We start from the raw sequence: 17434 nt of genomic DNA on the forward strand, positions 1-17434 counted from the left end.
GCTTTAAAAAGACCTCCAACGATGAGAAAAAAAGGAAGTGAATGGAGTTAGAAAAAAGGCCCAGTATGTTTCAATGTGGGACAGAAAGAAACGGTCGGAGAGATGTAAAGAGGGACAGAGGAGCGTTGGTGTTTGCATGTCTGTAATCTTGACTAAGATCAGATAGAAAAGCAATGTAGCTAAGTAAGAAGATTCCCAACATGAAACTAAATATCTGTATGAGAACCTGATCCTCTCAGGCTATTTAAAATTTCCTCTATCTATCAGGTACTTTGCTTGGCTAGAACTAATACAATCCTGTCAATGTATGTTAAAACACCAAGAGTGCTACAGATAGAGGTTTGATTCATAGTGCAGCAACAGTATATAAAATGGAAAGCTTCGTAAAAGGATGGTGCTGCATTTTTGCAATAACAATTTACTGCAGGCTGAGTGTATTATTATGCTATTTGTCATGCAACATTTAGGCAAAACCAGGGAATAGCTGCCAACTGCTCTAAGAGTTAGGACAGAATGAACGCAAACAGAACATTCAGTTTTAAGTGTACAGTAAAAACTGTACTCAGTAAATACAGTTCTACATTTAGGAACCGTGAGTCAATTTCTCTCTTCCACTTTGGTTCTTTGAGTAGGATAAACGTTGCTTCTCTCTAATTCTCATGATACGGACAATGAAGTCTGAGCCACATGGAACCGAGTAGCTATCAGTATTTATTCTCAGGTTTACCTCTAAACACCAGCTGTCACTAAGCTACAGTTTTACAGGGAACAATTATTCTTTTGGATCCAGTCGATGGTGCTAGCACAGAGAAAGTCCCAGTGTGTGCGACAACAGTGGGCTTAAAACTTCATTCAAAGACAAAATGAATGAAACCAAAAATGGCCAAAAGGAAAACGAGGTAATGTGGCTTTTAAGTATGTTTATACAGAAAAGATAGTAAACCTCTTTTGCAATAAAGAGCACTATTCTCTATTCACGTAGAAACGCATGCTTGACTTATGACAAGGTAGTCCAGGAATTCGGATTTACAGAAATTCCCCTGCTATAAAATCTCCTCTGTATAGAAACAAGACTTTCTTGGCTAGCACACAGAGTAATCTTATCAAGTCTTTTATAGCGGAATAAATTAATACCCTCTCTAACCACTATTGTAATTTTACAAATCATGCCACGAAGTAGAAACTTACCAAGCACTCATTTGCACTCTGCTCTCCTCTCCTCATACAGTTGAGTAAAATGCCCTCTTCGTGCAAAAAGACCATTTCCCTCAGCTACCAACACAGTGGAAACTAACTAACGGAGGACATAAGTCTCTTCTTTGACCACGTCTTTTTTTTCCTCTGTGGTCTGCACTGATTCAGAGCTCATCGTCCGAGAAGAAAGCATTGTAAGACAAGTGTAGATAAGTGTGTCTCACCTCATTCCATGCCCTTACCTCAAACACACACCCATTCAAGCCAGGAGGGAGTGTCACAATACATGTGTGTGTGTGTGTGTGTGTGTGTGTGTGTGTGTGTGTGTGTGTGTGTGTGGGCAGGGAGTGGAAGGAGACAAATGCCTCCTCCACCCATCTTCATGATCAAGCACTGTGTCATATTAATCCTCTGTCTATGTGTGTGTAGGTGTGGGCTTACTTCAGTGTTCAACATGAGAGATTAGCAGATTCCCAAGCATTCCTGATTTGACAAGCAGGGCTCATGCAAAACTTATCTCTTCTTTTGGGCTTTATAATACAGACACAAAGGACTTGAAACCAACCACAGAACTTATATTAGCACATTGTGGAGGAGAATTAATTACCGGCATTAATTACCGGCATGCACAATGTGCAGATGATGGTTTTTTTGCGTCTAGAAAGTCCAGCCTACAATAGCAGGAAAGGCAAAGTGCAAGTGTTCTCATTATAAATGAAAATACAATAATTATCTCATAATCATCTGATCATTAACACAAACAAAAGTTGCTTAGCCTTTAATTACGTCTGTAAAATCAGGTTTGGCAGGCATTACATTAAACCGAAAATTCTGACATGGATATTGTGCATTTACATCCATATCATGAAATGTGAGTCTACAGCAATACAAACGGCTCTGTGAGGATGTAAAATCAAACTAGTGCTTTTTGCTAAATGTTAACACATCTTAGTTTAGCCTGTTAGCATGCTAACATTTGCAAATTAGCACTAAACAAAAACTACAGTTGATGGGAACGTCATTAGTTGTGCAGGTATAAACAACGGTATTGGACAAAAATTGTTAGCTGATTATGGCGCTAGAGGAAAAGTCAAGGGATCATCAAAGAGACTAAAATTCATCCTTAGGGGAACGTGGATGTTCGTATCAGATTTAACGGCAAAACCTCCAATAGTTTTTGAGACATTTCACTCAAAAACATAAATGAGAACGTCATTGTGGCTCTAGTGGAAAAGGCAGGGGATCACTTAACTTATTAGAATTCATCGTCTGGTAACCAAGAATCTCACTAAATATTGTGCCATCCAGGAGATATAAAGATATTTGACAAGATATGCTGACAAGCAGACACTGCCATCCCTAGAGCCGTGCCCCTGGCGTGAACAAATAAAAAAATTATATATACAAACGCTTACTTTCCACAAACCTTTTTACTATTCTCACAAATAAATACCTGTATTTCCTTTCAAAGTGGATGAGTGTAATTCATCTGTCAACATAGTATGGTTCAACAAATCTGATTTGACAGCCATGCTACAGTAAACATCATGAGTAACTATAAAAAACTATATTTTAAAAGAGCAGTTATCACATCTGAGCACCAGCTGAGAAAAGCATTCACTCTCACAGTGGGACGTTAAGGAATTAGCGGATACAATGCAGCCGATTGCTGGTTGGGGAAGGGGAAACAAAATTGGAATAAGTCAGTGGATGAGATGCGTCAAGTGGAACTAAATACTCTTTTAATGTAGCACATGTGAGAGTATCGCTGTGAATTCAACCAAGCTTTGAACCAGCAGGAATCCTAACTACAGAACTGAACCTCTCTTTTACTGTGTAACGGTCCATCAGCTCAGAGTCACAGTCATTTTGCTTTTCCAGTGTGTCCCTTGACACTTATTGCATTTAAGAAAAAAAATACTAAGGAAATAAGACATAAAAACAACAGGTGTAATATGGTACATTTATATTTGTCATTCCCTTTTTCTCAACTTATGCCATTCTCTGCACTTTTCACCTCCACTCTTCACTTGTTTTTTGTATAAACCATGAACACCTTTGTGCTCTGCTTTACACATACATTTCTCCCATTCATTCAACACCTTCTTCCTGTATGTAACTTTTTAAATTCTGGTCCACCTCTGATGTTTTTCATGCTCATTAGTGAACCTCTTTTCCCAATTACTTTCCCCTCAGATTGTATACAGTACTGCACATGCAAGGCCATATGCTCCATCCACTATCACACCTTACTTGCTCTCTTAATCATCTGCAACCCTCAAACCCCATCTTCTACTGCACTATTTCATCTGCTCACTCTCACTTCTGCCTGAACATTGCAGGATAAAGCAAAGATAATTTTTAATCATTTACAGAGCCTCCAACTCCCGCCTACTTACGTCAATAGCGTCCCTCTCAAAGATGCGGAGCTGGAGGAAGAGCTCCAGCTTGATCTTCCTTTCTTGGAACAGTTCCTCCATCTGGCCCTGGGCCTCGTCAAGCTGCTGCAGCACGCTCTCGATGTGGGCCATGGAGCTGTTGTGAGGAGTCTTGTTGCTCGAGATGGCCGAGTCTCTGTGGAGAAAGGTCAAATGCAGGGGATTTAAGAGGCGCAGTGTATTTGTGGTCAGAGATGTGGTGCCCATGTGATGTGGTCTTTCCCCTCTCCTTTGCTAAGTTTACTTTGTCTGTTCAGGAAAATCCCTTTGTCCCTTCTCCTCTCCTAAGCTTAAGTATTTATTTTACTTTCGTCTCACTACAATATGATTGCCTAATGATCACTGAACAAAATGTCAAATCAGGCTTTGGGTTTTGCATTCCTTAGTTTTGGTATTAAGTAAGTTGTTATTTTCAGTGATACAGGAATGTTGTTGTATTGGTGTCACTCTAAACTATTCTGGATACAACTTGAGTGTGTTTGTATGTGTTAATTAACTGCATGAGTGTGGCTTACCCTATAGTGTATATTATATATTAATATATGCAGACATTAGTGTAGCACGTATTAATAATTGTCACCTGAGCTGCTGTATGAGGTCTTCTCCCTCCTTGATGACATTGACAGTAGCCTGTAGGGTGGTCTGCTGCTGCTGGCCGAAACGCTTAATCAGGTCCTGCACTGCTTCCACCGACTCTGCATACACATCATCCAGCAGTTCCTTCTGAAGCTCCTCCAACCACGTCCATAGCTAACAGGGATTGACAGGAAAGGCAAGCCAGTTAAAATGCAGCATCATGTAGTGTACACACCTCCAAAGAGAAGAGAGAAAAGTCAGGAAGCACACTGAACAGCCCCTGTTGTGAATGGAGTACACAGGCTGAAGGGAGTGGGGCAGATACACAGAGCGCTGGGAGTTAAATACAGATGTAGGAATCGATAGACAAGCTGCCAAATGGACAGACAGAAGATGGAGACAGAAATTAAATCCAACGGGTTCTGCTTAAAGCTGGTGTTTTGTGAATGGTCATCTTTGTAACAGATTAGCCATCTGGGTGAATTGGCTCAGTGTACTAAAGCCCTGGCACACCATCCAGGCTGCAGGAGAGAGACCCTGGCACCCACAGTTGTCTAACACCCACACTGCCTACTCAAAAACATGTCTACTTTTGGTATTGTTACCATCATCCACTTAGCAACATACATTATGTTACGTTATACCTGACATTTATATAATATATATATATATATATATATATATATATATATATATGAGTGAGCTGACTGAGTGGCTAGTTTCTGCTATCACAAAATATTTTGTATTATAGCCTAGTTTCAGTTTATTTTAGATTAGGCTAAAATAGACTCATTTTCAGTGCTTGGTAAAAGGAGCAATATACACTATTAGGGACATTTTCTAATAGTGAGTCACATAAATATTTTGCCAACTAGGCATACTAGTAGGTTGCCCCTCTCTCTGTTGTCACCAATGTAGATTTATAAAAATAAAAAAAGAGATAATGCCTTTTGGAGTGGAGTGACTTCATCTATGTATTTAATGAATATCAGTGCAGATGAATCCCCTATGTTGCAATGTAGTTCATGCTCTGTCTCCGCAGTCAACTGTCTGTTGCCTTTCAACATGCTGGACTGCATCCAAAGGCTCCTACAGAACTAGAAGAGGTGACGGAGCGTTGGAAACATTCAAGTGTGCGCACACACACACACAAACACACACACAAAACACACACACACACACACACACACACACACACACACACACACACACACACACACACACACACACACACACACACACACAGAGTGACCTGCACCAGTGTGCGCTGACAGATGGGATGAAGAAGATTAGTCCATATGGACACTAAAGACTAGCTTCATTACTAACACCATGCCTCTGACTGTCTCTATAAGTTTGGGTAAACAGGATGTAGTGTTAACACATGCAGAGCACAGTGCTATGTCAGTGTAGAGAGGTTAATTTTAACAGTCAAAGATGTGCAGTGTATGACTTTCATAACACCGTGTGAGGAATTACAATAAGGGAGTTGTGCAGTGATTAGCACCCCAGACACACAGCACATGTTTAGTTCTTTATTTATTTTTAAGGAATAAGGTCAAATAATAATAATAATAATAATAATAATAATAAGGGACATTAGAGGCATCATTGTCATTATCACAGTGAAGGGGAAGGCAGAATGAGGCAGATTGCTTTAATTTGTGTAAAAATTAAAGAAGGAAGGTAAAGCGCAGATGTTTGCACAGGGAGAACGTGATGACTTGCAGGAACACATTTAAAACAAAAAAAAAAAAAAAAAAAAAAAAAAAAAAAAAAAAAAAAAAAAAAAACACAACACACACACACAAAACAACACACACACACACTTTCACTTCATTTGTTGTGCAGATTTATAAGGCACTTAAACATTGTGTTTGATATGTGTGTGTGTGTGTGTGTGTGTGTGTGTGTGTGTGTGTGTGTGTGTGTGTGTGTGTGTGTGTGTGTGTGTGTGTGTGTGTGTGTGTGTTTACATGAACTGCAATACCAATTGAACATAGTTAACAATTGTGGCAAAATTATAATGACAAATGCAAAAATTGTGATCAATCCTGCATATGGCATGGCAATTCCTCTATAGGTTGCGCTACAAAAAAAGATCAATAAATTCAGTCATGTGGACATAACCGTGACAGCCATATAATTTGCCATATTGTCGTGGAGTATGAGAGGCATCAGAAAAATATGACTAATGAGTCAGTTGTTAATGGTGGACAAAGATATGACAAGTTTTTACTGTCATCCCTACATATAATGAAAAGCTGGAATGTGATCAATAAATGGATAACCCTCTACCTTCACGGTGTTCCCATAAAGTATTAGTAGCATAAGCTTTAGCTTCGGGCAAAACAATGGAATAGGGCTCTTTAGGGTTGAGATGAGATAAGGTGAAGAGAGAAGAGGAGAGGAGAGGAGAGGAGAGGAGAGGAGAGGAGAGGAGAGGAGAGGAGAGGAGAGGAGAGGAGAGGAGGGGAGAGGAGAGGAGGAGATACACACCTCTTTGACGTGTGTGTGGAAGGCAACAGACATGTCCAGGAGGACTTTACGCTGCTCGACACGTCGTACAAAGTCCTGGATGCGATCTTCTAGCTGGTGGGCAGCCTGATAAATTTCCTCTGGGTCACACTCTCCGGTCTGAGCCAGCTGCTCTGCTGCCTCCAGCAATTTGTCAGCATTGGTGTAGGTGTTCTAAAACGTTAACAAGAAGTATATTTATGAGAGTATAGTATCACATACACTTGACTGGTACGGCTAACTGCTCTTTAGTCTCTAAGAGCTTAAATCTTTGTAGTTTTGTACTGGCCTAGGACAATACAGCAAGGTCAAATCTAGATAATTTACTAAGCATGTCGGTCCTCTAAGAAATTACTTTACTTTTAACATTTGAGGTCAAGTTTACAAAATGGATATGCAGCCTTCAGACATGCATGTTGTTTTTTTTTCATAAAAAGATACATTTATTGCCTAGAGGAAAAAGTATGTCACAAAATTAAGATTTGCTTTTGCGTTAACACTTTGGACCTAGAACTTACCTGTGCAACCTCCTCAAAGTCTTCGTGTCTCTTCTGCAGAGCCCTGGCTCTGTGTAAAGACTTCCCAACACCAGTGTGTTTACTGAGGAAGGCCTCGCCATGGTTTTCTATCCAGTCCAGCACCTTGAAACACACACACACACACACACACACACACACACACACACACACACACACACACACACACACACACACACACACACACACACACACACACACACACACACACACAGAGTTTAAATACTGTATGCACAACTACATTACACTGTGAGAATGCAGTATACATTTTTGAGCATTGACTGGCATGACAGTATTCAGATCACATTAGCATTACAGTAGTCTGTAGATGTCATCTCTCTCTCCCTCGCTCCTCTTTCTCGCTCTCTGCTCATCCCCCTTTCTTTACTTTTTTCCCCCATCTGCAGTCTACCATGTTTAAATTGCACAAGTGTGGACAATAAGGTTTTGCCTAATAGGAAATCCAGAGCAGTGCAAATTGTCAACATATCCACTGTGGATGAGATTAGCTATAAATCTTTGTACATAATTACCTTATTATCTATTAAACAGATGGTCATACTTCATCTGTTTCTATGTGTGACAATAAAAGGGATTTTCATGATGCTTTCAAGGTCTCTGTGAGAATATTTGATGGGGCAAACACATATGAACATGTGCACAATGCCCTCGACACTTTATGTGACAGTAAATTGCATCACCATGGAAACCACTACCAAGAGAAAAGAGTGATGAAAGAGTGGATATAAGATGGGAAAGAAGGAAGCGCAGAGATACAGTACAGCAAGACACAGAGGGGGGAGGGGGCAGAGAGGCAGAGAAGAGTTCATGCCCAAAGGGTAGAACGCAGAAATGACACTACACACCAACTCAGTAGTTTTGATCTAAGAGCTCTGCCATCCATACAGTCATACAGAGAGATAGAAACTCTCACTCTGAAAACTCAGGAGAAAGTGGAAGAAAGGCTTTGAAGAAGCTGAAGCTGATTATATTATATATAATATCACACACTCTGCTATCCAGTATGGAATGTTTGCAAAACAACAAACATTTACTGGATCTTTATAACCATTAAAACATAGTGGGGAAGCATAACTTATGTGTTGCTATTCTATTTGCCTCTGTTTCTTATTAACAGTTTCTTATTTTTATTTATTGACTATTGGTACAGTATATTGTATACTGTTGCTAGTAAAAAAAGTCTTATTACAGCAATATTAGCTTTACTCAAACACTAAGGTTTTACAGATTCAATATCATCCAAATGAATTGAGTAAAACTGCCACAATGACAAGTCTTGAGAAACGCTCAATAAGTTAATTCATTTTATTAAAAATGTTTGGAAGGATAGGTGTGTATAGGATAGGTATTGTTTTTGGGTTTTTTTTTGAAGGAATAAGGAGATGAGACAGCACTTTCTCTAGTCTCTACTTTAGTCTTTGCTGTGTATGTGTGAGTGTGCATGTCTGCCCATGTGTGCACAGCAAAACGTGCTGAAGCCCAGAGAGCTGAATGTCTCGTTGTAGTCTCTGTATGTCAGTACGTGTCTCTTACTTGCTGTACATCCTGCTGAAAGACACACAGCTGTAGCCTTTGGTGCAGGCGGACTTTGCGATGTTGCCAGATGTTTTCCAGCTGCCTCTGATGATGCAGCACCTCGTGGATGATGTCTAGGACGTGATGCACAGCCTTGGAGTAGTTAGCTGATGCCATCAATGAATCAGCACTTCCTGGGGTCAAAGGTCGCTGTAGTTTGTCTAAAAGAGATTTCCCATCCTGGCTTACCTGTAAAAGGTGACATGAAGTTTGACATATTGCAAAAAATCCTCAAGTATCTCACTTGAGAATAATGAAATGCCTCAAGTCTCAGCTGGTTAATTCCTCAATGAGCAGAAAGTACAATGGAGAGAACACATTGATTAGGCTAAAATAAATAAGTAAATCTATTGGTATAACTAAACTTTTTTTTTTATTTCCCCTCACTAAGGGACCGTTCGGTATTTATGGAATGGACCACCGGAGGAAAATAGGGGCGGGTCATGTCTTTTTATTCTTTGCTGGGGGGAGGGCCGCCCAATATTTTTTACTCTGGGAGGGCACAACTTTTGTGGAAAAAAAAAAAAAACACAGGCGGGGGGGCCCCCCCCCCCCCCCCCCCTCGGAGGGGGGGGCCGCCGCGGGAGGGGGGGGGGGGGGGGGGGGGCACTGCCCCCTGGTGGCTGAAACGGGTAATTGCATTGTTTAAAAAATTATTACATTTGGCATGACCACAAATTTTATAAATATTTAAAATAACACAAAACAACTAAATGGTGGTAGGTAATACATTGGATTTCATATACTGCTTTAGTAAAAAAAATATTACCTGGCTGACGATGGGAGCAGCAGGACGCAAAAACGAAAATTACTGTTGCACTGGACATCATGCCATGCCAACATTGCCATAAAGGTTTCCTAAATGCCATGTATATAAATTAGTTGTCAGCTTGATTGCGCGTGTTGTGTATATTTGGACTTTTATACGTTTATTCCACTTTGTTTAAACAGCGAAGTGGCGAGGCCACATTCACCTGTTGGACACTGTGACATTCTTTGTGGATCTACTGATCGCTGTGGATTACTTTTTTTCGTGTCATTGGATTACGGCAAAATACGGATCTTTTTTCTTAACATGTCTTAATGTTTTATGGTGTGATGGCGCTGCGTTTGGCGAGGCATCTCAACAGACTGTAGGTCAAACACTGATTGTTCACTGTTAGATTTTAGTTGAATTATTCCGCCACCGTCTGTCTATTGCATTCCAAGACTGCCGTGCCGCGATTGGCGATTGATTATTAACCATGTGCGCTTGTTGAATGGTCTCCATGTTTTATTGTTTTATTTCATGTGAATACTAGTTTACTAGAGGAGTAACTTAGTATTAGAAGTAATGCAGTAATGCAGGAAGTGTGCATTTAGTTTCCATGCTTATTGTGTTTCCCCAACAACGTTAGTGAGTAAATCTACTGAAATGGCCACCACACCATAACAGAGGAGTGGGATGTATAAGATGAGAAAGAAGAGGTTAAGCCATGTATCTTATAGCTATAAACAAACAATGGGCATCTGTACGTCTTTACGTCTTTTAAATGTTGGGGAGGGTCATGCCTCTTTTCCTGATCATTTTGGAGGGTCATACAAAATTTATCGTTGGCGAAGGGAGGGTCAAGTCTTTTTTGACAAAAGGTCCCAAAACTCCATCGGTGGCCCCTTAAATAAATAACGAACAGTCCCTAACTGAGGTCAATTATCAATGTGATAAGGTGGTACTAATTATGGAACTACTTTTCTCATTTGTTTCACAACTAAAAATTACTATAACCTCTGTTTTATATATTGTTCCATGTCATATACATGTATATCTATGTGAAAACATTTTTTTCCCTCTTTGCACACTCACTTGTGTGCATGTGTGTACTGACCTCAGAGTATGCGGTTGTGATGTGCTCATATAGTCCCTGGTGATGGTGGATTGTGTCTTCCAGATCCTGGAGTTCAGAAGGCAGCTCTCCTTCACCACATGCCTTACACCATGGCTCCACTTTACTCATGTACTGGAGAGAGAACACACAAAACACAAACATTGTATTTCACAGACATGCATACACATATGTATCTATAAATACAATGATATAAAGACTTAACCATTATATCATATACATGTTATTAACAGTCGGTTCTGTCCGAATGCACAATGAGGTGAGATGTGGACAGCCAGTCAAACCACAGGCCAGTTAAGTCTTTGAAAAGATTTAATTTGAAGTATATGCTTTGCTCTGTTCTCAAACTTTAGCTGTCTCTAAAGAAACTATTATTGTACAAGACACTACAGTACAAACTTCTGCATGCTATTTGGTATGTAAAATGCAGTATCCATTGTGTATGCATGACGGGGCTTTTATATCAAAGCAGCAGTAACCCTTGGAAAAAAAACACAGCAACTTTGCTAAGTGGTTGACATTATAAAATCAACTTTATAATGACTTTATCAAAACAACACATCTGAATTTGTTTCTATAAGACCAAGATAGTGAATAAAATGAAACAGTTTTGATTGTATAGTGACAACTGATGCCATATTTAACATCTCAAAAATGTGCATACTAACATGTTATTACTAACACAGTCAATGCTGTTAGTATGTATGCAGAGTTCAGACACAGTTTTGCTCCCTATTGAACACTGTCACCCCAAGCCAATAAAAACTGAGAAAAACAATGACTCTGCATTATGATAGCTCTTTATCGGCTATCAGCCAAACTAGCTCAACATAAAGGTTTTGGCATCCAAATTGTTATGGTTGGATACAGGAAGGCTGACAAAGATAGAGAACAAGAGAGATTGAAGTAGGAGAGAGGGAAAGTTCAACAAAAAAAGCAGAGCAGAGAGCACTGTAGAAAGCTTTGATATAGTAATGATTGAAAGGTTATCATTCTGTTTTAGGAAGGGAAGAATGGAAAAGAGTCTCTGGAGCCTGACAGATGAGAAATATGCTTTGTAGCAACTATGTGAACCAACAGCAGAGACTATTTTGCCTCAAAAATAACATGAAATACAATAGGTTGTAATGCTGCTCTGTCCACTAGCATTGACAACAAAAAATCAATAGCTTACAAGGAAGTCTTGAGCATTAAAGACTTACAGAAAAGAGGCCCCTCAGCAAACAATAGAAGGTGTCAATAACTAACTAATGCATTGTTACTGCAACCGTAAGCAAAACAACGTAAAGCAGTATTGATCATTTAAATGGTCTTTTGGGTCTATTAGAGATACTACAACTATAGTGCTTGTGAATTGTGGTGGAGCCAAGTTATTCTGTTACTCTTTAAATCTATCTTTATTTAAGAAAAGTATATAAAACTAACAAAAGGTGGATACTAAACTTTTAAGTCAAGAACAAATCAGCCTCTAACATTCTGCAATAGATCTAATTATGCTCAATTCCACCTCTTATTTGACAGTATGTGCTGTGCATGTATAAACTAGAAACAACTTTTTTTAGTTCAGCCCAAACTGTTGGCACATGTGCTGCATGATTATATGTGGATATGTAGATGTGTTTTGTGCACATCATTAAACAAAGAATGCGCATCTATTGTAATACACAGACACACAATTTGTTTGACATCATCAGAACTGTACTTGATTTTCTGTATGTCTATTGTCGTTGCGTGTCTGTACCTGGTCTGCTTTCTGGTGGAAGCTGGCAGACATCTCCAGCAGGGTGCTGCGTTCGTCCAGCGCTGCAGCGAAGGCCTTCCACTCCTGCTCCAGCTGTCCTGAGATCTGCTGGATCTGCTGGGAGGCATAGTGGCCTGACTCCAGAAGCCGGTTTCCTACCGACATGATCCGATTGATGTTCACATACACATTCTGTGTTCAAGGCAGAGGTAGAGAAGCAAGATGACATAGATTAAAATCCATACCAAAATTGATTTGTTTTGCTTCAATAAAAAACTGGATATAATTTGTTTAATTATCCGTGAATACTAATGTGTCCTAACAAAGTTGTTACAAACAAAGTGCAGTGGTTTAAATCTAAAGATACCTGACCTGAGGCAGTACTGACTCATATAAACAATGTGTTTCAGTGTAATGTTACTATTTGGGCATTCTGCCCCCAGGTAAATCAACAGGCAGCCAGTTTAATTATTGTTGCGGTCTCATTTTGGGTGCCATGATGCATGAAGCTGAAACCATGTTTTCAAACAGTCAGCATTGGCTGTATTTCTACAAAGCAATCAAAGTGTGTTTGTGAAATATAGTAGCCACAATTACATTAACGTACACAGCAAGTTATAGTTGAGAAAATAAAAAGTCAATACATGCAATACATCGTCATAAGCTACCCCATCTACACACCCTGTGGACATTAAAAAGTAATTCACTTGGGAGGCATGCCCCCTGTGAATAATGAAAATAAACCCATTTGCATCATATCTTTCAGTCTTTTTTAATATATGGGCTCCAAGCTGTCTTGTGTAGATAGGCACGGATCAGCAAACGCTAATTAACAACTGTGTTAACAGCCTGTTATTATTCTATTCAATTACTGCTCCTGGAGCCTATTATGGCTCTTAGTTTGCTTGTTTCAATCACAACGGTGAGGAAAGATGAAGCAAACACCAGCTACAGCCCTCACACAGAGGCTGGGTGATTCTAAGAACACACATTATAGAGTTTTCATAAAAGTTGCACTGGATTGGGGCTTAGTTCTGTTTAAATAAGGCTTTGGGATGATTTCTGATGTGTCTTTGTCTCAAATTAGGGTTTAAAATGGGTTTAAATAGCTTTACTTTTACTTATAGGAGTTTTGCATGTAAACCAAGCAGAGAGATTTTCCAATGTACAAAATCCAGCAAAATCTTGGCACGGCGACACATACAGTAAAAGCACCACATTAAGTCTGATGTTGGCTCAATGATAATAGAGACAGTGGTGTGCTTTGAAATATGGCTTCACATGAGAAATCAAGGGATTCCAACTCTTCTCAAACACGTAGCAGTAGGTAAATCATGATACACAAAAGAACAGTGGTGCACAGTAGTACTACTGTAATCCTACTTTACATTTTACAAAGACACAAATTAAATATAATCAGAAAATTATCTCTAAGCTACTATATATCTTATGTGTACTATACCACGGGAAACTATGGTGATTTTTGGAAAGGATACAAAAGGACCTCAAGGAAAACACGTAAAAGCACATATACACATACAGGGGAGGAGGGGACTGGAGCAGAAAGGGAGAACAGAGTTCCAGAGTCACAACCAAAAAGCCTAAAGGCCTTTGAGCCATCTGTAGATCATTATGAATTAGATTAAATAACAGAGGCTGGACTACTGGAACACACTGGCTGGTAAAACCCTTAATCCCGAACTGATGGACGGAGAGGGGGAGGGCAAAGGTAGGGAGAAGGTATTCCTAACTCAGACCTGATGTGAGAGAGAAAAGGAGAAAAGACAAGACATAAAGAGAGAAAGAGGAGAGAAATACTTTTGACCCAGAAATCAATTCATCTGGAGAAGGACAACAAATAAGGCTTTGTGAATGAATCACAGAATAAGATGAACAAATGTCCACAACAACAGAAAATAACATACCTCCTGTCTTGCAAAAGGGCGATAAAGAGACCCAGGCTGTAACCAGACCACTCTGCTACCTAGTGCACTATTTACTTTGAGCCCTGAGTGTCCAAATTCTACACTCCACATTATAGGTGTAAAAATGTGTCCACTATCATAGGGCGCTTTGTTAGTGTCCACAATATACACAATACTAAAAATCCCTCAATAAACTTCACCATTGCTAGATATGTGACTTAATGTTATGTCAACTGACACAAATTAGACCACCGACCCCCATTTGATAATATTTCGTCCCAGGAGTCCCCATCAGATAGGATTTTTGTGCCGGGGACCCCTTGGCACTTCCACAAGGACCCCTGGAGGTCCTTGGACCCCACTTTGGGAACCACCGAGTTAGCAGAATGCTGTAATGCTCTCAGTATGGAAATGAATGGAACAAGTGTCTTATGTGTTTTGAGTTTGATGCCCTTTAGACTGCTTTTTCCTCCTAAACATTTTCAAAATGTCTGAAGGCCAAACAGTATAAAAACCAATTACTACCTGAAGTTATGACCAACTCACTCAATGCAGCTTATGCATTAGTGTCACTTAGGGAAGAGTTGAGAAAACATGCTGCTCCTGACATACACTAGTTGGACTTTTCACAGAGTACACTACTCATTAATAAGCTGCATCTGAGGAATGCAAAGAAAGCAAAAAAACATATCTGAATAAAACCCTAACCTGTAACATTATCTGCAACACTGATGCAATTGTGTGTCAGCACCACATAAAGTAAACTTTAGATTTGGAAGTTTGACATAATGCTTTGCCAGATCTGCCTTTTTGTAGCCATGGTCTCCTTGTTGTTGTTGCTTAACAACAACAAGCCATCCCAACAATGTAAACCACAGCTTTGAATATTTGTCACTGTTCACAGGTAGACTTCTTATCTGACAACACATAGTTCTACTAAATAATTCCTCATCTCTACAACAATCTTCTGTATACAAATTGCAGGCAAATCATCCCCATGCCTTCAGGAAAGTTCCAGTGTTTTCCATTTTTCTTCCGTACTGAACATATGGTGCTAAAACTATCATTTGTGTTGTATAACCTGTATTGCACACATTTGTAGGCTTTACATAATAGTACACAGAGAGTGTACCGTGCTATCAGTCATTATAGCTACATCTGCCAGGGACTTCAGTCATTACAGATCATAACAAAGCCTTCTATTTACCCGGCATCAGTTGAATCTGCATCTCTATTTTGTCCCCTGGTCTTTTTAAGATTTTATTAATGGTTGCATTATGCAAAATGTAACAATTTCAGGTTGGTGAGAGGCGGCGCCTCTGCCTTAGGCAGGTGACTGTTCTGTCCATTACTTCCAATGAAGTCCCTCATTAGTATCAGGACAGATATACAGTATTTGCAAACATAACACACATAGTCACGGACAGACGGAGATGCAATTCAACAATGGAGGGTCCTATAGGAGCAGACAGTGCTGATGAGGAATACATGACAATAGATGCTGATAAATGGTCGGAACATGATGACACTTATGAAAACGGAGATACACTCAGTCTTGATTTAAGAGGAAATAAGGATTCAAGCGGATTTGAATCAGGCCCTGATTCAAGAGGACAGAAGAAAGACGGGTTGAAAAAAGAGATAGTTTTAACTAACAGACCACCGCAAAACAACCAAAAGCCGACCACTGCACAGCCACCCATCAGTCTACCTGAAAGATACATCACTATCCGACGCCCTTCAACAGACGCAAACAGAGGACAAGGAACACCCCAATTAGGTAAGGTACATATTTGAATTCAAATAATATAAATAAAGAAAATGCAGACAAAAGAAACACTAGCATATCATACTGGTAAATTACAGTACAATAACATTATATTATCTTCTGATTAGTTTTCCTCAGGCGTACTATACTGTGTCTGATGTTGCTGTGTATTCTGTTACTGGGAGGGCTGCTTGGTCTGATCTTCTACTGTGAGTCCAAACTTCCTTTTATGAAATCGTAACCTTAAAGATGGAGCATACGTTTCCCCAGAAGTAACAAAAAAGATGAAAAAAAGTGTACTGCATACATTTTACACTGTATGAATATATAGCACTGATTAAGCCCACCTAGGGTAATATTTGAAAACAGGGAGGTTTTTTAAAGTTTTAAGTTGTACTCTGCTGGGGCTCGCACCTGAATTAGTTGTACAAAAGGGGCTTCTTTGAAAATGACCAAAACATTTACATATTCTCTTTTAACAGCTAACAGTTTGTGTGAGATACAGATAGAACAGATGGTCAAAATGCTACATGAGGAAAACCTTATGTTGAAAAACGGAATAGGTGAGTGGTCAATGAACACATGACTTATGTTAACAGCTAGAAATTCAGAATGATTGCTTTTTAACAAAGTGTGCAAAAAAATGAGTAAATGTTTTATAAATACCATTTTATATCAACTGTTCATCTTTACAGACAACTGGACAAACCTCTCCAGATCACTATACCAAGTTTCCAGCACAGGCAACTTTGATTGTGTCACTGGGCATGACCTGTTCATACTAAATTATGACGTGCTTGAGGTGAGGAATAGATTAGCTGATCCGTCTGTATGTATGTGTGTCCATGTGTGCACACATATACATACATTATTAAAAAGTTGAGGGTATAAATTGACACAATCTTAATTAACAACTTTATTTGCCTTCACAGCAGCAAATGAAAAAGGGATCGTTCCATCTGGGTAACAAGATCTTGGAAGCTGGAAACTGCAGCATCCCATTCTCATGGAATTGCACAGAAATGTAACTCTACCTGGGGGCAGAAATGAGACATCTACAATGTAAAGGGACAACCACTTGTTTATATCATATATCCATAACCATGTAATAATTTGTTTATTATTCATTATTCATATCATTATATATTCTTAGATTATGTTTTGGGATTATTGTGTGCTATTTTTTGTACAGGTGTGATATTTTATGTTTAGTCCTGCTTTTTAACAATTTGTCTATATATCCAAATACAGGTCTGTGTA

General features: G+C 39.4%; 2 protein-coding genes across 2 annotated transcripts in view; one reads left to right on the forward strand and one right to left on the reverse strand.

Annotated features, from left to right (window-relative positions):
• Window positions 1-17434, reverse strand: part of triob (trio Rho guanine nucleotide exchange factor b) — a 118315-nt gene that overhangs the window by 49715 nt on the left and 51166 nt on the right. The window contains 7 exon segments of the mRNA XM_039805510.1: window positions 3594-3768; window positions 4213-4382; window positions 6708-6899; window positions 7244-7366; window positions 8816-9046; window positions 10723-10854; window positions 12482-12673. Of these exon segments, the coding sequence (XP_039661444.1) occupies window positions 3594-3768; window positions 4213-4382; window positions 6708-6899; window positions 7244-7366; window positions 8816-9046; window positions 10723-10854; window positions 12482-12673 (1215 nt within the window).
• LOC120562066 lies at window positions 15839-17240 on the forward strand. Its single transcript, XM_039805511.1, has 5 exons — window positions 15839-16186; window positions 16303-16383; window positions 16657-16737; window positions 16870-16976; window positions 17107-17240. The coding sequence occupies exons 1-5, from the start codon at window positions 15853-15855 to the stop codon at window positions 17200-17202; spliced, it is 699 nt and encodes a 232-aa protein (XP_039661445.1). The 5' UTR covers window positions 15839-15852; the 3' UTR covers window positions 17203-17240.

This window comes from Perca fluviatilis, chromosome 7, assembly GCF_010015445.1.
Source record: "Perca fluviatilis chromosome 7, GENO_Pfluv_1.0, whole genome shotgun sequence".
NCBI classification, from domain to species: Eukaryota; Metazoa; Chordata; class Actinopteri; order Perciformes; family Percidae; genus Perca; species Perca fluviatilis.

Bases quoted from the DNA above. Each gene is read 5' to 3' on its own strand.
- LOC120562066 (XM_039805511.1), top strand. From the start codon at position 15,853: ATGGAGGGTCCTATAGGAGCAGACAGTGCTGATGAGGAATACATGACA. The intron at 16,187-16,302 runs GTAAGGTACATA...TCTTCTGATTAG, and splicing joins ACAAGGAACACCCCAATTAG to TTTTCCTCAGGCGTACTATA. The intron at 16,977-17,106 runs GTGAGGAATAGA...TTGCCTTCACAG, and splicing joins TAAATTATGACGTGCTTGAG to CAGCAAATGAAAAAGGGATC.